Genomic DNA, 21,890 nt, shown 5'->3' on the forward strand with positions numbered 1-21,890 from the left:
GGTTTTTTTTATTATTATTGTTTTTTTGTTTGTTTGTATTTTTGTTTGTTTTGTTTTGTTTTTGGGTTTTTTTCTGTTTTTGAAACTGGGTCTTTTTGTGTTGCTGAGGCTGGAGTACAGTGGGGCAATCAGCTCTCTGCAGCCTCAACCTCCTGGGCTCAAGTGATCCTTACCACCTCAGCCTCCCAAGTAGTTGGGACTACAGGTGCATGCCACCATGCCTGGCTAATTTTTTTTTTTTTTTTGAGACAGTTTCACTCTTGTTGCCCAGGCTAGAGTGCAATGGTGCAATCTCAGCTCACTGCAACCTCCACCTCCCAGGTTCAAGTGATTCTCCTGCCTCAGCCTCCTAAGTAGCTGGGATTACAGGCATATGCCACCACACCTGCCTAATTTTTGTATTTTTAGTAGAGACAGTGTTTCACCATGTTGGACAGGCTGGTCTCGAACTCCTGACTTCAGGTGATCTACTCGCCTCGGCCTCCCAAAATGCTGGGATTACAGGCATGAGCCACCACACCCAGCCACCTAGCTAATTTTTATGCTATTTGTAGAGACAGGGTTATGCCGTGTTGCCCAGGCCAAACTCGTGAGCTCAAGCAGTCCTCCCATCTAGGCCTCCCAAAGTGTCGGGATTACAGGCATGAACCACTGTGCCTAGCCCAGCTCTCTGTTTTTAAGGGCAAAAGACATCTCTAGTATTTTTGTTGTTGTTGTTGTTGTTGTTGTTGTTCATGTCAAATGGATAGTGTGCCAATGTAACAAAGGTTTGAGGGTGGCACACTTACATGTGCGTGAACACCCAGTCATTATGTTTAAGAACTACAAAAGGATCTTCCTCCAGTATTTTTAGATTCCTAGAGTGGGCTTTATATTTCCACCTGATTACTCTTTCATTTCTTTCTCTAGAGATTTCTAGTAACACTCCACCAGGTCATGCTACCACAGTGTCCACCAAAACTACACTTTATAAAAACTCCCTAGTGCCCTTACCACACAGACATGCCTTGTGGCACTCAGACAAGGAGGTGGAACCTGTTGATATTCCTGCCCAATGCTTCAGATCCTCTCAAGGTTGTATCCTAGGTGCAACAGAAGGATGGAAATGGTGACAGCCTAATGTGGTAAGCAGCAAGTACCATGATATGTTAGTCAGGACTGATTAATAGGACTAGAGAATCTCCCAGCTCATTTGTTCTTTACCTGTCTGGAGTCTGAAGAAGAAAGTGTCTGTTGCAGCATCAGAGTGGGCTGCCCATGGAGCAAACAGGAGCAGAGATAGGAGGAGTGCTGCCCAACTGGCAATTAGCTGGCCATTGCCACTCCCTAACTTCCCAGCCACTTGGTAAAGGCCAGCAGGAGTAGAGCTCATCTGGAGCTGAAGAAGGACAAGAGGCCCGACTTACAGTTCAACAGCCTTTCTCCCTCCCTCTGGCTGCCATTGGAGCCTAGTAAAAGCTGAAATTGTAGCCACCAGCTCTGTGGGTTGCATACTTCCACACTGTCACTGACCCCAGGCCTGGGCCTGAGCCCAGCACATGTGCTAGGAGCAAGAGTAGGGAGTGGTGAAGGGGTGTGTTGGCCTTGCTGACAAAATCCATTTGGAATTTGTCAAGGTTGTGGTTTGGGGCTTAAGTTTGCCACAGAGTGTGTCTGATGAAAGAAGAGGGAATGCTAGAAAGGAAAGAGGGACCCAAAGTACAGAGGAAGGAAACAGGAAAAAGCTGAAATACTCGTGCTATGACTCTGTTAGAGATTCTCCTTTCTCTACCTGAGTGTGAGAAATTGTGATTATAGATATTCTTTATCATTATTCTCTTATATCCTTTCCCATTCTAAGTGCATCCCCTCTTCCTTCCACACACACTAGGTTCAGTAAGTGCCTAAAGTAAGGATAGGATTTCTCCTGTCTCCATCAAATTTCCAAACCCAGATTCTCAATGCTCAAGTGGAAATCCAGGACATAAAATTTGGCCATAAAGTTCTGCCCTAGAGCCCAGTGTGGTGACTAAAACCTGTAAATCCCAACACTCTGAGAGGCTGAAGCTGGAAGATCACTTGAGTCAAGGAGTTCAGGGCTTCAGTGATCTTGCCACTGCACTCCAGCCTGAGTGACAGAGCAAGACACTGACTCTAAATTAAAAAAAAAAAAAAAGTACTGGCTAAACACTGGCTCACACCTGTAATCCCAACACTTTGGGTGGGAAACCAAGGCAAGAGTATTGCTTGAGTCTGAGAGTTTGAGACCAGCCTGGGCAGCATAGCAAGACTCCATCTCTTAAAAATAAAACAAAAAACAAAAACAAACAAACAAAACTATCTTATGGCCAGGCACAGTGGCTCACGCCTGTAATCCCAGCACTTTGGGAGGCAGAGAAAGGTGGATAGCTTGAATCCAGGAGTTCAAGACCAGCCTGCACGACATAGCAAAACCCCATCTCTACTAAAAATACAAAAATTCGCCAGGCCTGGTGGTACATACCTGTAGCCCCAGCTACTCAGGAGGCTGAGACAGGAAGATCGGTTGAGCCCAGGAGGCAGAGATCACACAGCTGCACTCCAGCCTGGGTGACAGAGATCCTAACACCCTGTCTAAAAAAAAAAAAAAAAAAAAAAAAGCACTTTGGGAGGCCAAGGTGGGCAGATCACAAGGTCAGAGAGATCGAGACCATCCTGGCCAACATGGTGAAATCCTGTCTCTACTAAAATAGAAAAAATTAGCCAGGCATGGTGGCATGTGCCTGTAGTCCCACCTACTCAGGAGGCTAAGGCAGGGGAATCGCTTGAACCCAGGAGTAGAGGTTGGAGTGAGTGGAGATCATGCCACTGCACTCCAGCCTGGCAACAGAGCGAGACTCTGTCTAAAAAAAAAAAAAAGTACTGCCCTAACCTAATGCTCCTCAAAATGTCCTTGCTACCTTGGTGCTACTCTCATTTCATCTGATTTTGAGGGTAATTTGAATATCAGAAGTATCTATTGCCTAGAGACATGGAAAGAACTATTTCTACATTCTCTGGCCAAAGAAATAACCTGTTACAGTCAGCATCTAGCAGCCACATAAGTGTGCAGTCATTTGTGAAGTTCTAAATATGTGATGTATATTCCTTTTCTGCATTGAATCTTAGAAAGATAACAGTTTATTTTCAAAGATGTTGGGTTAGGGCCGGCTGTGGTGGCTCATGCCTGTAATGCTAGCACTCTGGGAGGCTGACACGGGCGGATGACCTGAGGTCAGGAGTTTGAGACCAGCCTGGCCGACATGGTAAAACCCCATCTCTACTAAAAATGGCACACACCTGTAGTCCCAGCTACTTGGGATGCTGAGGCAGGAAAATCACTTGAACCCAGGAGGCAGAGGTTAGTGAGCCGAGATCACACCACTGCACTCCAGCACTTTGGGAGGCCGAGGCGGGTGAATCACCTGAGGTCAAGAGTTCCAGACCAGCTTGGCCAACATGGTGAAACCCCATCTCTACTAAAAATATAAAAAATTATGGGCCAGGCGCGGTGGCTCATGCCTGTAACCCCAGCACTTTGGGAGGCCGAGGCGGGTGGATCACAAGGTCCAAGAGATTGAGACCATCCTGGTGAACATGGTGAAACCCCGTCTCTACTAAAAATACAAAAAATCAGCTGGGCATGGTGGCGCGTGCCCGTAATCCCAGCTACTCAGGAGGCTGAGGCAGGAGAATTGCCTGAACCCAGGAGGCGGAGGTTGCAGTGAGCCGAGATCGCGCCATTGCACTCCAGCCTGGGTAACAAGAGCAAAACTCTGTCTCAAAAAAAAAAAAAAAAAAAAAAAAAAAAATATATATATATATATATATATAAAATTAGCCAGGCGTGGTGGCAGGCACCTGTAATCCCAGCTACTTGAACGAAGGAGGTGGAGGTTGCAGTGAGCTAAGATCACGCCATTGCACTCCAGCCTGGGAAACAAAAGTGAAACACTGTCTCAAAATAAATAAATACATACATACATAAAAATAAATTATGTTCTGTTTAGTTGAGGTTATCTCTTAAAGGAATTATTTTACTAAGATGAAATACAAAAGAACTCTAAATGAGGAAGGACATGGGCTGAGATGGGCAGATTGCTTAAGGTCAGGAGTTCAAGACCAGCCTAGGCAACATAGTGAAACCTATCTCTACCCAAAAAATACACACAAAAATATATTAGCCAGGCATGGAGGCGTGTGTCTGTAGTCCCAGCTTACTCGGGAGGCTGAGGTAGAAGGATTGCTTGAGCCCAAGAAGTGGAGGTTTCAGTGAGCCAAGATCACACCACTGCACTCCAGCATAGGCAACAGAATGAGATACTGTCTCAAAAAAATAATAATAAATGGCCAGGTGCGGTGGCTCACGCCTGTAATCCTAACACTTTGGGATCTGAGGCAGGTGGCTCACTTAGGCAAGGAGTTCGACAAGACCACCCTGGCCAACCAACATAGCGAAAATTCTTCTTAACTAAAAATATAAAAATTAGCCAGGTGTGGTAGTGCATACCTGTAATCCTAGCTACTTGGGAGACTAAGGCACAAGGATCGCTTGAACCCAGGAAGAGAAGATTCCAGTGAGACAAGATCACACCATTGCACTCCAGCCTGGGTGGCAAAGTGAGACCCTGTCTCAATAAATAAATAAATAAGAACAAAAAACATATGCAAATAATTCCATTGGAAAACATGCTGGTTTTGCTGGTTTCCAGAGGGAAAAACTCCCATTTCAAGCACAGGCACCTCTTTTATACATTTCTCATCAGTCTTGCATCTACATTCCAAGTTCACTCCTTTGGAACCAGAGAAAAAAGTGCCTGTATTTTTGGATCCGAGTTCAATGTTGAGATACATTTAGGACTGAAAGACTCCAGAACAAAGGCAACCTTGTGGTCTAGAACAAGGGTGAATAAACTGCAGCTAGAGGACCAAATTTGGTCCTGCAGCCCATTTCTGTGAATGAAGTTTTATTGGACACAGCCATGCTCATTCATTTATGTGTGGTCTATGGCCGCTGTTGATCTATAACAGCAGAGTTGACTAATTGTGGCAGAGCTGAATAGTTGGGACAAAGACCACAAGTTTAATATATTTACTACTAGCCCTTTGCAAAAAAAAAAAAAAAAAAAAAAAACCCAAAAAATTGCCAGCCCTTGTTCTAAGGCAGTGATCAAGGTGAAATCTGGAGTTGAGGCACATAGAGAGTCAATAGAGCCTACATCTGGAACTCTATCCTTTCCCACCTAGGAGCCCTTCCTGGTTTTATCAAGGAAAAGTTGCCAATTAAGTCACTGAGATTCATTTCAAATCCTTTGTGGAACTCAGCAGGATATACATAAAGTCATTAAGTGTAGGAGGGTAGGAGAATTCACCTAGAAAATAAGCTATGGACTGGGATCCCAAGTGTGGGTACATACATCACCATCTGCATCCAGTAACTTAATTTATTTTAGTTTCAAACAGAAACCAAGAACAAGTCTCAGTACAATAAATTATCCATTCCCACCCTTCCTGCTGAAGAAGGAAAAAGAGGCTCCAAGAATCATGGGGAAACCTCTTCCTTTGGAGGGTCCTCTTTAACTGCTGAATGGAAGGAGACAACTTCCCTAAGGGTCTGGACAGACAACTCTATGAGGATTCAGGGGATAGTGCCCCTCAGCACTCTGTCCCTTTCCCAGGAAAAAAACCTCCCTACCACTGTCTCCCATTATCCCACAAGAGGGAGCCCAGGCTGCAGTAGAGGAGTTTGGGGATAGTACATAGAAGTGGGTGATCTCTTTCTAGGTTATCCCTCAAGGGAGAGGAGTGGTGAAACTATAGGGACTTCCTAGCCAAAAGAAGTATGAATCGGGGTTAAAGGGGCTCTGGAGTTGAGAAGTGGGAGGAGCAATACAGTGCATTTCATCTTAGTCCATTCAGGTGTCTAAGGAGCAGAAGAGGCAGCTTTCCCCCAAGACCCTCCAATTGTTGGAGAGAAGGCTACACATCCCATAGTACACCTGACCCCCACCACCCCTAAAGCTGTTTCCAGGTAGACACTTTGAGCTTCCAGGGACCAAGATTGGCCTTGGAAGGAAATCAGAGCAAAGGGCTGAAAAGGCACCCCTCTCACACAGTCCCCTCCCCCGCCCCCAAGGTGAGGCTGACCCTCACTTACACACATTGACCCACTCTGTGACCTTGCACTCATCACACAGCACATAGCAGCACCAGTGGAAGCGGCAATGGCAGCGCTCAACTCGTGTCTGCCTGAGCATGTTGTGCCCACGGCCACAGCACAGGCTGCCACAGCCATCCAACAGGCGGCTGGTCTTGTTGCAGGCCCGGCCCCTCGTCCCTGGGGAGCCCATAGTGGGGTCTCGCTCACAGAAGTCAGGAGACTTCTCAAAGTAGACCAGCTCTCCTGAGAGGCGACGGGGACGCAGACGGGGTTGGAAGGCTCCAGAATTACGGTTGTGGGTATCGATGAAGATGGCCCGGCCCAGCCGCTCCCTCAACGCCGCCCCCACTGCCCGGAACTCTGGGGCCGCCCTCCAGCATGTCTTGAACTGGCAGCTGCCTGACGTGCCATGGCATTTGCATTTCCGCTTCAGGTTTTCAGTTACCACCTAGAGCATTGGGGAGAAGAGGTGAAGTGGAGGGCAGCAAATGGACAGAGCACAGAGGCACAGGAGAGGGAAGGGAACAGAGAACACAGGGAGGGACAAATGGAGGCAAGAACAACATGGAATATCAGAAGAGAAAGGGCATTGCAGTTAGTTAATAGCCCAGCTCCCTCATTGTATAAGTGCAGAATTGAAAAGAGTGGTGTGATTTGTCCATCTTCCATCAACAGCTGGTAATAGAGCCAAGACTCAACTCCAGTTGTCCTGACTCCCAATCCAGTGCTCTTTCCATCGTAAGCACTTACAAAATTGGGAGTCTGGCCCACAGCATGCCTAAATTCTGTAGGGAAGGCAGCTATAGTAATAGCTACTATGTAGTGAGCCAAAAATGATGTACTATGCTGGGTGTACTATTTGCTAGCTCAGTCTGTTTTGTTCTTGTTTTTGTTTCCAGACAGAGTCTCGCACTTGTCGCCCAGGCTGGAGTGCAGTGGTGCAATCTCAGCTCACTGCAACCTCCGCCTCCCGGGTTCAAGCGATTCTCCTGCCTCAGCCTCCCGAGTAGCTGGGATTACAGGTGCCCACCACCACGCCCAGCTAATATTTGTACTTTTAGTAGAGATGGGGTTTTACCATGTTGGCCAGGCTGGTCTCGAACTCTTGACCTCCGGTGACTTGCCTATCTTGGCCTCCCAGAGTGTTGGGATTATAGGTGTGAGCCTGTGCACCCAGCCCAGTCTGTTTTTATATATATATATATATATATATATATATATATATATATATTTTTTTTTTTTTTTTTTTTTCAAAGATGGGGCTTCACCGTGATGGCCAGGCTGGTCTTGAACTCCTGACCTCAGGTGATCCACCCACCTCGGCCTCCCAAAGTGCTAGGATTACAGGCGTGAGCCACCATGCCTGGTTATGTAATTTTTTTAATGTAGAGATGGGGTCTCACTACTTTGCTCAGACTGGTCTTGAACTTCTGGCCTCAAGCAATCCTCCTGCCTTAGCCTCCAGAAGTCCTGAAATTATAGGCATAAGCCACCACATTGGCCTGCCAGCTCAGTCTTAATAACATTGTAAGGTAAGTATCATTAGGCTCTGTACAGATGCAAACCTGAGGCTGGGTAACTACTGATGGTGAGGTGAATATCGGTCACTCATCACACCTTATCCAGGCTTCAAAAGCTGGGGAGACCCAGGACAAGACGTACACACATACCTGGCGCCCCACCCTGTTGTTGTGGATTCTCATTCGTGCCTGGATGTCCCGAGGAGCTTCCCTGGAATCCAAGAAATCCCGAGAGAACTTCTCTCCAAAGTCCATGTCATGGTTACAGCCACCCCATTCCCATGTGTCCTGGGGGCCAGGACTGGGGCCTGAGCCAGGGCCAGGGCTGGGCAGAGAGTGGGGGAAACTCTTGCCTCGGGACAGTGTCTGCAGCTGCAGCAGTTTGGCCCTCAGCCGATCCTGCTCACCACTGCCCTTCAAGCCACAGCCACAGCTCACCAGCTTGCCCAGGCTGCAGGCCATGGCTACTGCGTGCATGACGCCAGCAGCCATCATGGAGAAGGAAAAAGCACTTTCTCGGAAACCTGGGGATGAGAAGGGTGTGATGGTGGAGGTAAGGTTGACAGGCAGCTGAGAGTGGGGAGGCAGAAGGAAATAAACAGCTCCCCTCCAATTCCAGAAATTCCTAACTGAATCCTGACCCTGCCGTTTACCAGCTGAGTGATTTGGAGGAAAGTCATGGGACAAGGAAGGGTACAGAAAGCACAGAGCCTCAGATTCTTCATCTCTAAAGGGAGGTGGGAGATGATGGGTCAAGATGATCTCTGAGGCCCATTGTCACTCTGTAAGCCTGTGATTTTCAGGTGTAGATGAAAGCGCTAGCCCAGAGGGAGAGACCCCTGGAGCTGGGAGATGACTAAGAGGGAGTCCCTGAGGTCTTTGAAGATGTGTACAACCTGAGTTCTACATCTGAAAGCCTTAGAAATTCTCCCAACCCTGCAGGGAGCTTGCGTGAGGTGGGAGCAGAGCCTTTGTGGTTCTGTATTTTTTTTCTTCATTTCAGGTTATTTTAATCAGTCTTTTAACCAACCTACCTTCCACTACCCAGCACCCCCAAAGCACTGGCGCCGTGGAGCTCCATTCTTCCCAGGATGTAGTTTTATATTTGCCCTTCAAGACTGCCCTTTTTATGTTTATCCTAACCTGCTATTACCCTATAAAACACTGAGAGGAGGAGAGAGGTGGGGGAATGATTTTCCCTAAGGCCCTCTTGAAAGGTTGGCTTATTTGTTACGTTTTGGGGGTCACAGAGGCTCAGGATGCCAAGCCTTTCCCAGACTTAAATAAACGTGCTCACCATTTGGGTGTCTAAGACTTCTCCTACACCTGGCCCTGTGGGGAAGGAGGGGGACCTTCACTTCATTTTAGGCAGGGGCTCTCTGGAGCCCTGAGAAGATGAGAGACAGCACCCCCTTAGAGGACAGGCCTCTCCTACCCCAAGATCCAGGGCTCCTGGGCCAGCATCCTGATCCCCCCAACTCCAACCCTCCAGGGGTGAAGCTGTTTGCACAAGTCTTGGGAATTCCCCTGCAGATGGCAGCTGCCTATTAACCCCATAGTCCCCAGAGCACTGCCCTCATCTCAGGGCTGAGCCCATGGGTCTTTACACCTCAGGGAGTGAACTCCAGCAGGGAAGGGGGAGGCAGCCATGCCTCCCAGACCATGCCTCCCAGACCAGGCCAGCAGTGACCTGTTCTCCCCACCTCCAGCCGTTCTTCACCTGCTCAGGTGAGCAACACCTGGAGCCCCCACAGCACAGAGGAGGGGACTGGCCCCCCAGCTTCAAAGTCATCAGGGTCTTTGTTCCCAGCTTTGGCTCCTGGGAACCCCAGCAATTAGGGGAGCAGGTTTAACCCTTAAATGGTGGGGAGGGGTGTCACCCAACCCATGCTGAGACACTGGGACACCAGCCTGGGCTTGTCCAGCCAAGATGCTGGGGGAGAGAAAATGGGGGAGGGAATAAGGGGGTTTTTGAAGCTCCCAGGACTGGGGGCATCTCTTGTTCACAGGTGCAACCCAGATCAAGCTGGGCGGAGGCAGGAAAGGGGGGCCCTAGGGTAGGAGAGCAGGGACAGCTGCCTCGCCGGCAGCACGCAGGTGGAAGTTAGGCGCGCAGGGGCCCAGACGGGTGGCCAGACCTGGCTCAGAGCGGTTCTGAGAGGCGGGGGGAATTCCAGGAGAGGTCCCTCCCGGAGCTGCGAACCCGTCCCTTCCCGCCTCCGCGCGCCTCGGCCTGCCTCCCACCCACTAGCCTCGGCGGCAGCGCAGACCCACCCAGCCAGGCTCACCGCGCTTGAGGATGGCGCTGTGGTGCGGCAGGCGGCCGCCGCCCTCGAGCGCTGAGCAGTTCCAGCGCTGGTCGCGCAGCTGGTGCTGACACTCGTGGACAGCGATGTGGAGACCCTGAAGCGCGGACGCCGTCACGTCGGGGTTGCGCAGGCACAGGCCTAGCTGCCGCTTGCTCAGGCCGGACAGCGTCAGGCACACGGTGTTGGCCGTCAGCGGCGGCTCGCCAGGCAACTTCAGGCCCAGAATCTCATTGCTTAGAGCCCTGGGAAGCAAGAAGGCGTCTGGGGTCTGCGGTCCAGACCCCTCCAACTCTCCCCACCCCGGGTCGGTGCTTCTCCTGTGGCCTGGGAGACAGGGGGAACTGCTCACCGACTGCACAACGCCAGGAACAGGAGACCCGCGAGGCCCGAGGGCGGAGGCCGCGGCCGGGGCTCCTCCAGCATGTCGAAGCCCGGAGGCTCCGGTGGGCAGATCGATCAGGACCTGCGGGACAAGGAGACTTGATGCGGGTTCAGGAATAGGGCGGCTCGCCTGGGGAACCAAGTAATGCCCTTCTTCGGGCTCCTAACCCACCGATGCCACCCTACTGACCCTTCTCATTCCTCCCCAAACAAAACAATTAGAATCACCACTTGATTCCCAGAGTCCCTGAGGCTTGGAGGTCTTAAAGAGGAAGAGTCCAGGTGTAGTCCCAGCTCAGGACTCACGTGAGCACCACTGGAACCCCGTCCAATCAGACACAAAGCCCGGCACACAGACACACTCACATGCAAACTGAGATACACAGATTCACAAACACTCGCTCCACAACCTCGCCTACTGCTCCCTTTTCCAGGGCCCCATGACTAGCTTCCCCGCCCTCAAAGGGCTAGGGAGTGGGACAAGGAGGGGGTTCCCCACCACCTAAGGGGGTGTCACCTCGAGGAGTCATCAAGGCCAAGCTGGCTCCATAAGAAAGGTCTCAGAATGGGCTCCCCACCCACACTGCACCCTCCCTGAGCAGCAAGGAAAGAGGAGGGGCTCCAGGTGCAGGAAAGATGGGAAAGAGAGCCTGGCTCCCTTCTAAAAGGGACCGTGGCACAGACTGAGTCCTCTTCCCTATCCCCCACCTTGCCTAACTACAAGCTCTCCTCCTCCACAGGCACCCATCTGGTCCTCACCCCTTCACTCTCAAGTTCATTGCTTTCTAAATCTGAGGGCACTCCTTTATTCTCTGTGTCTTTATCTCTAGCAATATCTCTGGCTCTCTAAGCGTATCTGTGCTTCTGTGGGTGGATGCGTGTCTGTCTGTCTGACTACACACGTGCCTGTTTCTTCCCGGTGTTCATGTCCCTGCCCTCCCTCCTTTCCCAGGTCTAATTACCTCCAGTGGTTTGCGTGCAGGGTCCGAGACGGGCACGGTTGGGTTGCCTGAGCTTCACTAGTCCTGCTTAAACCGTGGGGAGACTGCGCTGGGTTCTGTCCCCTTGGCAGAGCTGCATTCTTCCAGGGCCGGGCCACTCCTCTTCACCGCTTCCCCCAGCGCCGCTCGGCCGCGGGGTGGAAGGGAGGGAGGAAGAGAAGGAGTGATCGAGAGAGCTAGCAAGCCGGCAAGCAAAGGACTGGGGGCTCCGGCTCTGCTCAAGCCGAGCTCACGGTGGCTCTGCCGGGCTGACGGAGCTGTGGCCCCTCCCTGAGCCTGGGGCTTCCCCACCCTACCCTGCACTCCCCGCCTTGACCAGGCGAACGAAGCCGCTCCCCTCCTCCCAGCATACACACACACACACACACACACACACACATACACACACACACCCTCTCGCCCGATGCCTGGGTTCAGGCTTGGCCCCACTAAAGAAGGAGGTGGCCAGTGTTCCTCTTACCTGCTCTGGGGTCACCAAGGCTGCAGGGAGGGTGTAGTAACCTTCCTAGAGAGCCAGAATGGGGCCCAAGTGGCCACATCTTTCAACACTTCTTTTTGCATCAGTTTCTCCAACGAGATCAGGGTGGCTGGAAGGTGCTTTTGACAAGATGAAGACGGAGCCGGACAGTCTTTGGGCTTCTCAGTGTGGGACAGTCACATGTGGCGCCCACACCCAGGACACTCAGAGCAGGCAGGAGAAGTGCAGGTCTGGGCAGCTTGGTTCCCACCCACCTCCAAGCCCCGCGCCTGCCCCTTTGGAGGGGTCAGCTTTCGCCTCAGTTTGGCCCTGGTGGAGGTTCAGGTAGCCCCAGAGATCCTCAGCCTGCCCCGATGCTTCCTTGCTGGCAGGGATGCTTACCAATAGAGGTCTCCTACCCTTCTCGGGATTCCCCAGTCTGCACTTTGGGTGGCCTGGATTCCTGCTCCAAGCTGCAGACTTCCTTCTGATGGGATGAGGAGGGTCTTGGGATCCAAAATTGAGGCAAGTCCAAGGGCAGTCGGAAAAGAGCCTGGTCTTGGGGTGCACAGGCAAAGGCAAACTGCCTTAGGGAGATCCAGTGGCAGCGAAGGGGTTAGGCGCCACTGCGCTCCCGCCTGACTCACCCTCGAAGCTCTAACCACTGCGGGCTATTTTTGCCAGAGAGGGGCCCCAGGCTTTCCAGCCGCCCCCCGCCCATGCCAGACCGCAGCCCAAGGCATGGCTGGCCCCACACGCCCCAGGCACATTGACTCAGACTGCCCCCCAGCAAGCAGAGGCACAGGGATGATACCCACAACCACAGTCACCTCTTCCTTGGTGGTGGTGGTGCAGCTCTGCTGGGCAGTTAGCCTCCAGCCTGTGCTGCTGGAGGTCCTGCCCATGCTGCAGGGGTCACTGTTGGATAGCGGGCACAGCAGTCTGAGACAGAAGATCAAGCAACTTATATCTGTTGGGATATTTATGGATGACCGTTATGTGCCAGGCTGTGAGCAGTCTGGGGAGGTGAAAGTGCCATGGTCCCTGACACTGGACAGCCTGGACCAGGCTGCTTTTCTCTGATTCCCCACCTCTGGGATAGGGAAGAGGGAGCCCTAGAGTTCCTGACCCTTCTTCCCATTTAGAGGACAAGAGCCAAACCATGTGTGGTTTTCGAGGTCACCAGAATCTGCAAGCCCCATCTCATAGTTTTCATCCTTACACCTGGATTCATGATCTGCTGTGTCCTTATCCTTTCTCCTGCAGTCAGCCTGGGATTCATGCCAGGTCCTTGGAATAGGGGAATGAGGTTGCCTAAGCCTCTCTTCTCCATGGGGACCTCATGGACATCTGTATTTCTCCATGCGTCTCTGGGTCCCCCTTAGGTTTGGGATTATTTTTTGCCTTCTGATTCTACCCTTGTCAGTCTCCAGCATGCAGTCAGGTGCCAAGAAGGGTTGAGGGACAGAACTACTACAATAGGTTTCAACTTCCTAGTGACACCAGGTCTCCCCAAGCGGGACTGTTCCAAATCCAAGGACCCAGAGTCCTGCTTCTTCTCTCTACTGAAGCCCATATCTGGTACAAGAGGCCACAGGCCGGCACACTGGGTGGCCTGAGCTGGCCCACAGTGCCCTCAGCCCGACCGGCTGGCCTGAGCACTGACCCGCAGGCAGCTAGAGGGCGGTGGGACAGGCGGGGCCTGGAGAGGGCTGCGGGTGCACACCCATTGCCTAATACCCCAAGCACGCGGCCAGCTCCAGGAAAGGGGAGGGACGGGAACCAGAGAGACCTTGACATGGGTTGGGGCCAATGACAGGAGGGGGAAAGTGGGGGGCTTTCATCGCTGCAGGGAGGGACTAGGAGCAAACTGGTGTCCCTTCCCCTAGATGAGAAGACTGGAGGGCTGCCCTTCCCATCCTAGGGATGGAGGGTGTAACGAGAGCAATGTGGGAAGAACACTGGGGCCCTGGAGGGCGGGAGTCAAAGAAAAGAGTGGGGGCCCCTGGAGATTGGGGGATGTCGAGCAACTGAGGCGGTGGCTAAAGCCTCGGAAGCTTTCTCCTCCTCCTCCCCCCATGTTTGCCTTGGCCCGGGGTCCCGGGTGACTCATCTGGGTTGCTGAGCCGCTGATAGGGGCGGCCAGGCCCGGGGAACCCAAATTATAGGCCCAGGAGGGATGGATGCGCCCGTGGCGGTGAGCTCAGCTGCGCTGCCCACCCTCTGCCTCATGCGCCTTCTGCTGCAGCACCGTAGGCCACCACCTGGAGGCACCAAAGGGCCCGCAGGCTGACGGTATACTGGACTTTCAGGAAGACCCCACTTTCAGCAGTTCACCCCAACAAATCCGTGGGATTACCTTAGAATTTTGCCCCCTTCTCTACTCAGGCCTAATGGATGGGCTGTGCCTTTCCAGACCAAGGGGGCAGTGCTGCCTGTGGGTGCTTCAAAGGAGGGTAGGCTCCTCTGCCCACAAACTCTCCCTGGTCCCCTGCTTCCTCCCCAGATCCCAAAGTCTAGGCAAAGCCCCTCTCCCTTCTAAGATCTCACCTCTACCCCATTCCAGGGGGTGGATTGCTACCGATTTTCAACTTCAAGCCTTTAAAGTCATCCATGGTCAAAACTGATACAGAGAAAAATGAAGCAGAGTAAAGGACATTAGTAGTGGGATTCTATTTTACAAAGGGAGAGGAAAAACTAAGTGAGGGAACAAATACATGGAGAGATCTGAGGAAGAGCATTTTAGACGACAGAAAAGCAGGTGCACAGACCCTTAGAAAGGAGCATGCTTGGTTCAAAGGATTAGCAAAGAGGCCAGCGGGGCTGGTGGGGAGGAATTCACAATGGAGAGCGTGGTAGTCAGTGAAGCTCAGGAAGGAAGGCTCCTTTACTTTGAGTGAGATGGGGACTCATTGGAAAATTTTGAGCAGAGGATTGAGCTAATCAGAATTCTGTTTTCCCAGCACTTTGGGAGGCCGAGGTGGGTGGATCACCTGAGGTCAGGAGTTCGAGACCAACCTGACCAATGTGAAGAAACCCCCATCTCTACTAAAAACACAAAATTAGCTGGGCACGGTGGTGTGCACCTATAATCCCAGCTACTCGGGAGGCTGAGGCAGGAGAATTGCTTGAACTCGGGAGACGGAGGTTGCAGTGAGCCAAGATTGCGCCATTGCACTCCAGCCTAGACAATAAGAGCAAAACTCCATCTCAAAAAAACAAAAAGAAAGAAAGAAAGAAAGAAAGAAATTGGCTCTAGTAATTAAATCAACCATTTTGAGTTTTGCAGTAAAATGCAGCACTGAAATGGAGCAATCTTGGGCAGTAACGTGGGGCCTAATGAAGTTTTGGGGTTTATCAGATGGGTACTATTGCAGCATGTCTGCATGCTTACGGGTATGTTCCAGGAGAGAGCCAAACAGATGACGCAGGAAAGAAAGAGAGGACAGTTGATAACATGATGATTTGATCTAAATAGAAATTTGGGTGCTTGCTTTGGCAGTATGTATTCTCAAACTGGAATGATAGATTAGCATCGCCCCTGCACAAGGATGACAAACAAATTCATGAAGCATTTCATATTTTAAAAAAGAAAAGAAAAAGAAATGTGAACCAGGTCATACACACTGTGACCCAGACCTAGGAGCCTTCCCCTCTTCCCCCTATTCCTGGTAGGTGGAATGTTGGAATAAAGCACAGTGGCTCCTTTCCACTCTTCCCACCTCTGCTTGACACCAGTGGTCACAGACAGGGCTTCCATATCTTCCAGCCAGCTTCCCACCCTCATGGTGTTGTATCAATCCACCAGTCCAAAAGATGTGACCCAGGCCCCAGTGAGGAGAAACTCCTAAGGGATAAAGAACAGACTCCCCATGGCACATTGTTCATTTACTTGAGCCATCTATGCCGGGTGCTTTCTGTGGGGGCTACTGGCTTTTGGATCTGTGGAGGATGCTGGATCAGTACACCTTCTCCCTCAGGGGTGAATCCTTGGATGGGCCAGATATACTGGGCTGGGCAAAGGGGAAAAAAAGGGAAAGAGGGCCAGGCACAGTGGCTCAGCACTTTGGGAGGCCGAGGTGGGTGGATCACGAGGTCAGGTGTTCGAGATCAGCCTGACCAACATGGAGAAACCACGTCTCTACTAAAAGTACAAAATTAGTTGGGCGTGGTGGCACATGCCTGTAATCCCAGCTACTCGGGAGGCTGAGGCAGGAGAATCATTTGAACCTGGGAGGTGGATGTTGTGGTAAGCTGAGATCATGCCATTGCACTCCAGCCTGGGCAACAAGAGTAAAACTCCATCTAAAAAAAAAGGCGGGGTGGGGAGGAGAAGAAGGACATTTCTATCTAAAATAACTTTCATCAGGCTTCATTTGGGTTAATATATATCTCATTTAAAACACAAGTGCCCAGGAATATTAATTAAACTGACCTGGCATTTATTCCTTAGAGTGATTTTCCTGCCTTGGAAGAAAAGCCTAGTCATTTCTGGGACTTGAGACTGTTTAGGTTCAGGCCTGGGGAAATTTCTCAGTCAGAAGGCATCCTAAAAAACAAGGGTGACGAAAACGGTGAGAGCTAGAACTCAAAAGGGAGGCAAGAAGGCCCTAAAAATTATGCTTACCTATCTATGAATTTTGAGAAGGTTCCCAGCCTGCAACTCCTGCACACTGGCAAGCAGCTGGTAAGGTAGGAAGAGCATGGGCTTTGAGTCAAATTGGTCTGGGTTTTAATCTGGCTCTACCATTGATTTATTAGATGTGGACCTTGGACAACTGCCTGATCTATTTTTAATTCTGTAAAATGGGGAGAGAGAAGAGATGTAAAGATCTTCCCTCCATCCAGGGGCCATCTGTGTGTGGTTGTGGGGCATGATAACCAGGCTGGCAGTGCCCCCTATTCCCCATATAGGGAACAGCAGCCACTTCTTCAATAGGAGGCCAAAGTGGCCCTGAAGCTGAGTAGGAGTCCCTGGGAGAGAAGAGAAAAGTGTACAATGGATGAGATGGTCACAGGCAGTCTGGGTATCCCAGTGTGGTGGGAACCAGAGCTTTGGGGGAAGATAGAAACTTGGCAGAAAAATCCAAAGAGAAGCAAACACATGGAGACACAAGTTCAATGCAGCCAGCAACCTGTGTCTTCCCAGTCCTCTCCATCACCATATGTACACTGTACATCCACACCACATCCCATCCTTTCTGAGCCTAGGCCTCAGAGACTTAGCCACTCCAGGCTGGGTTCACCTCCATACCATCTTGGTTGTAGGCTCGGCTCTCTCCCCCAATGACATGCACTGGTTGACACATGCCACAGTGTGACACACCATAGGATGCCATGAGGTACAAAGGGCAACAGAGTGACGCATATTTAATCTTCCCATGCACACGCTCATCCACCCACTCCACACACAGTCCAGACACCCTCCATCCCTCAGTCATGCTTCTGTGTCTCCTTCTGACAGTTTCCACCTCCTTCCTGACACACTGCCCCAGGCGGTGACTGTGACAAGATGACTCCATGACCCTTTCTGACTTGAGCTAAATTCCAAAATTCTTTGGAAAGTTTCCTAACATCCCTCGTCAGAACAAGGAGTTTCTGCACGTACCAACACACAGGAGGATGCACCCTCAGAACACAGCACATTCTCACTCCCACCCATATTCACATTGTCCCACTTCTCTCTCTCTCACACACACACACACACGCACACACACACACACATGCACACACACACACAGAGCGCCACTTGGGCGCTTCTTCTGACCCACATGAACAAACTGCCTGCTGCTTCAGGTTTCTCTCCACCGCTAGGATCCTTTTGGTCAGCTCACCCCCACAACTCATACCCGGGATTTCCCTGACCACAGCCGCACTCACGCCCCCGTCTCCCCCTTTTCCTTCTCTGTCCAGGCATCCAGGGTTCCTGGGCGGTTAAGCGTCTCCCCGGAGTCGCTGCCCAGAACCACAGCTTTCCTTCCGACACTCAGGATGGGGGAGAGAGGGGACGCCGGCGGGGCCCGGGGTGACGTCGAGGGGACAGCCCCACGGCGGCGAGGCGGGCTGGGCCCCTAGCAGGCTCTCCCCCCAGCACACGCTCGCTGCGCCCCCTGGCGGATGCTAGTCCCCGACGGGCTCCGGACGCTCAGCGGAGTGAGGCGGGCGCGCGTGGGAGGGTGTCCCAAGGGGAGGGGTCCGCGGCCAGTGCAGTCCTGGAGGCGGGGGCCACCGGGCAGGGGGCGGGGGTGAGCCCCGACGGCCAGCCCGTCAGCTCTCAGCTCAGACGGGCGGGAACCACAGTCCCGCTAGCTGCCCATTGTCTGCGCCCCTAACCGGTGCGCCCTGGTGTCACAGTGCGGCCCGGTGGGGCAGCCTCCTCCCGTCATTTCAGCCAGCGCCGCAACTATAAGAGGCGGTGCCGCCCGCCGTGGCCGCCTCAGCCCACCAGCCGGGACCGCGAGCCATGCTGTCCGCCGCCCGCCCCCAGGGTTGTTAAAGCCAGACTGAGAACTCTCGCCACTGCCGCCACCGCCGCGTCCTGTCCCACCGTCGCGGGCAACAGCCAAAGTCGCCGCAACTGTAGCACAGAGCGGGCAAAGCCAGGCAGGCCATGGGGCTCTGGGCGCTGTTGCCTGGCTGGTTTTCTGCTACGCTGCTGCTGGCGCTGGCCGCTCTGCCCGCAGCCCTGGCTGCCAACAGCAGTGGCCGATGGTGGTAAGTGAGCTAGTGCGGGGTCGCCACTTGTCCCGCAGCACAGAGCCAGGAGCCAACCCTACCCAGCTCCCACGCTCTGGGATCCGTCCGCAGACAGGCTCCCTCCCCGTTCTGACTTCCCTCCGCGACGACACCGAAGGGCGATCTGGCGTGGAGTTGCCCCAGACTCCAGCTCTGTAGAAGTGGGGCGAATGATCCGCCCGCGGAGGCCTAAGATACCCCAGGCAGGGAGCCTAGTCTCATCTAGCACCGCCCTTCCCCTTCGAGCGCCAACCCCAGCCTCACGGCGGTAGCCTCACCACAGGTTTTCCCACCTCGGGAAGTGAAGGGCCAGGCGTTCGCTTAGAAAGGAGGGGAGAAGAGGGTGGGAACTCCTAAGCATTTCACGCCTTGGGTGGGCAAGAACTGCAGGCCATCATTATCTCGCTCAGGCTGACCGGAAGAGGCTCGGAGATCCAAGGTAGAAACTCTGTCCCCGGACCTAGGGCTCAGGCGAGCAGCCCTGGGACTCCTGGGCACACACAAGTCTGGACGCCCAGTTCTTTCAAATTAGTGAGCCTGGGAGCGCAAAATCATTACCACATTATTGATCTCCCGCCACGTACCGCCAGGAAGAGGACCGGGTGACACAGTTTTTATGGTTAGGGTGCGGGTCCCCTTCCTGAGCCTGAGCTATCATATGTCCTACCAGGGGTATTGTGAACGTAGCCTCCTCCACGAACCTGCTGACGGACTCCAAGAGTCTGCAACTGGTACTCGAGCCCAGTCTGCAGCTGTTGAGCCGCAAACAGCGGCGTCTGATACGCCAAAATCCGGGGATCCTGCATAGCGTGAGCGGGGGGCTACAGAGCGCCGTGCGCGAGTGCAAGTGGCAGTTCCGGAATCGCCGCTGGAACTGCCCCACTGCTCCAGGGCCCCACCTCTTCGGCAAGATCGTCAACCGAGGTGGGTGCCCAGGAAGGCGAGGCTTCCGGGAGCAGGGGAAACGCGGGGTCACCCCCAGGGCATGGGCGGGTGTGTGCAGAGAAGGTGTCTCAGGCGCCTGGAGGGTCACACAACCCGCCAAGTGCCTCATGTCCAGCGCCAGCTCCGGGCCAGACTTCTACCAGGCGTTTTCCAGCCGTGCACCCTGGAAACGAAGCTTAACTTTTCTGAGCTACTGCCCCAGATAAAGAAAGTTTCGGGTCTCGGATGCCGGCTGACCACCGCTTTTCCCCAGCCTCTCTCAAAAGCTCCTGGGAAGCCGCTCTCTGCAGGCGTGTGTTTTGCCTCCCGCCCAGCAAGGCTTGCATCGCCAAAATGAGCCGAAAGTTTTGGACTGCGAAGAAGTCTTGGGGATGTATTGTTCTTCCGCTCCCCTCTCTTCGGTTTTTCTCTGTGGGGCTGCTCCACTTCCGCTATCGAGCCAAAATGCGCCCTGGAGCGTCCCAGTAAGGTGTGATTACGCCCGTGGACGTGGCTGCGTGCCCACGCACCTGCTTTGTCTACGAGGCCTAGGGACCAGCTTTCCAGCACTGCCGCCCTGGCTCTCAGGACTCTAAGTGCGGAGTCGAGGGTGGGATTCCGGGGTCCCAAGCCCTTCCCTGAGGGTGCTGGCCGTGCCCCACGTGCCCCCTTGCTGATCCCCGCTCCTTTCTCCCACAGGCTGTCGAGAAACGGCGTTTATCTTCGCTATCACCTCCGCGGGGGTCACCCATTCGGTGGCGCGCTCCTGCTCAGAGGGTTCCATCGAATCCTGCACGTGTGACTATCGGCGGCGCGGCCCCGGGGGCCCCGACTGGCACTGGGGGGGCTGCAGCGACAACATTGACTTCGGCCGCCTCTTTGGCCGCGAGTTCGTGGACTCCGGGGAGAAGGGACGGGACCTGCGCTTCCTCATGAACCTTCACAACAACGAGGCGGGCCGCACGGTGAGCTTAGAGAGGCTCCGCACCCTAAACGGAGCGGCAGGGGCCAATCTCGGGCTGGGGAAGTGACAGTCGGTGAGACAAGGCAAGGGGCACCAGGAGAGGGCGTCCTGGGAGAGCGGGAGGCTTGGAACGAAGCCGGAGAATAGAGGAGACAGTCAGTGGCTGAGGGCAATGGGATGCCTGTCCCGCTAGCAGGTGGAACAGAAGAGGTTAGAAATCAAGCACAGCCTCTTCACTGGACAGATTCGAAAAATACGCCTGAGAGACCGAGACTGACTCTCCGGGGCGGAGCAGGGTTGGGCCGGGTTTCCAAATCTCAGCGGAACTTTTCGCGCTTTCCTTCTCCTGGGCTCAGCTAGGCCTGGCTCTTTGCTGAGGTCCGGCCCCCGTGGCGTCCGGGAGGGGGCAGTGTCTGGGCGGTAGGCTCTGACCGGGTGCCCTGGGACACTCTTTCTTCCCTTCTCCCCGCAGACCGTATTCTCCGAGATGCGTCAGGAGTGCAAGTGCCATGGGATGTCCGGCTCGTGCACGGTGCGCACGTGCTGGATGCGGCTGCCCACGCTCCGTGCCGTGGGCGACGTGCTGCGCGACCGCTTCGACGGCGCCTCGCGCGTCCTCTATGGCAACCGCGGCAGCAACCGCGCTTCGCGGGCGGAGCTGCTGCGCCTGGAGCCGGAAGACCCGGCCCACAAACCGCCCTCCCCCCACGACCTCGTCTACTTCGAGAAATCGCCCAACTTCTGCACGTACAGCGGACGCCTGGGTACAGCGGGCACGGCAGGGCGCGCCTGTAACAGCTCCTCGCCCGCGCTGGACGGCTGCGAGCTGCTCTGCTGCGGCCGGGGCCACCGCACGCGCACGCAGCGCGTCACCGAGCGCTGCAACTGCACCTTCCACTGGTGCTGCCACGTCAGCTGCCGCAACTGCACGCACACGCGCGTACTGCACGAGTGTCTGTGAGGCGCTGCGCGAACTCGCCCCCAGGAACGCTCCCCTCGAGCCCTCCCCCAAACAGACTCGCTGGTACTCAAGACCCTGTTATTCTCCCACCCGAGTACCTCCGGTCACGCTCCCCGCGGTTCATTACGTATCCCATCTCTCCCACTTCCTCCTACCGGGGGACTCCTCAAACCACTTGCCCGGGGCGGCAGGAACCCTCTTGCCATCCTGATGGACCTGCTCCGGACCTACCTCCCTCCCTCTCCGCGGGAGACCCCTTGTTGCACTGCCCCCTGCTTGGCCAGGAGGTGAGAGGATGGGTCCCCTCCACCGTGGAGTCAGCTCCTGACGGTGTCACTCTGCCTCCTCCATCGCGCCAGCGACCTCTCTGCCTCTCTTTTCCCCTTTGTCCGGCGTTTTCTCCGATCCTCCCAGGTCCCTTCCTATTCTCCTGCCGTGGGTGCAGACCCTGAACCCACACTTGAGCATCAGGGCCTTTCTC

At 53.7% G+C, this 21,890-nt stretch overlaps 2 protein-coding genes, 1 non-coding gene and 1 pseudogene across 3 annotated transcripts; 2 read left to right on the forward strand and 2 right to left on the reverse strand.

Annotated features, from left to right (window-relative positions):
- Positions 1–735: 735 nt before the first annotated feature.
- Positions 736–834, reverse strand: LOC135275554 (small nucleolar RNA U13). The gene has a single exon (XR_010343175.1). It is a non-coding gene; the product is annotated as a small nucleolar RNA U13 (small nucleolar RNA).
- Positions 835–5,427: 4,593 nt separating this feature from the next.
- Positions 5,428–20,952, reverse strand: WNT10B (Wnt family member 10B). The gene is made up of 9 exons (XM_064377024.1): positions 19,262–20,952; positions 14,376–16,374; positions 12,656–12,795; positions 11,829–12,383; positions 11,330–11,392; positions 10,336–10,449; positions 9,966–10,228; positions 7,828–8,201; positions 5,428–6,605 (listed from the first exon to the last, which is right to left on the reverse strand). Exons 6-9 carry the CDS (start codon positions 10,407–10,409, stop codon positions 6,147–6,149), a joined length of 1,170 nt encoding a protein of 389 aa, XP_064233094.1. The 5' UTR covers positions 10,410–10,449; positions 11,330–11,392; positions 11,829–12,383; positions 12,656–12,795; positions 14,376–16,374; positions 19,262–20,952; the 3' UTR covers positions 5,428–6,146.
- LOC135275493 (U6 spliceosomal RNA) lies at positions 15,312–15,411 on the forward strand (annotated as a pseudogene).
- On the forward strand, positions 18,436–21,409 carry WNT1 (Wnt family member 1). Its single transcript, XM_012441293.2, has 4 exons — positions 18,436–18,539; positions 19,231–19,484; positions 20,184–20,449; positions 20,921–21,409. Exons 1-4 carry the CDS (start codon positions 18,436–18,438, stop codon positions 21,407–21,409), a joined length of 1,113 nt encoding a protein of 370 aa, XP_012296716.1.
- Positions 21,410–21,890: the final 481 nt, after the last annotated feature.

Source organism: Aotus nancymaae, unplaced genomic scaffold, assembly GCF_030222135.1.
Source record: "Aotus nancymaae isolate 86718 unplaced genomic scaffold, 86718_ANA_hifiasm-v0.15.2.pri h1tg000016l, whole genome shotgun sequence".
In the NCBI taxonomy this organism is placed as follows: Eukaryota; Metazoa; Chordata; class Mammalia; order Primates; family Aotidae; genus Aotus; species Aotus nancymaae.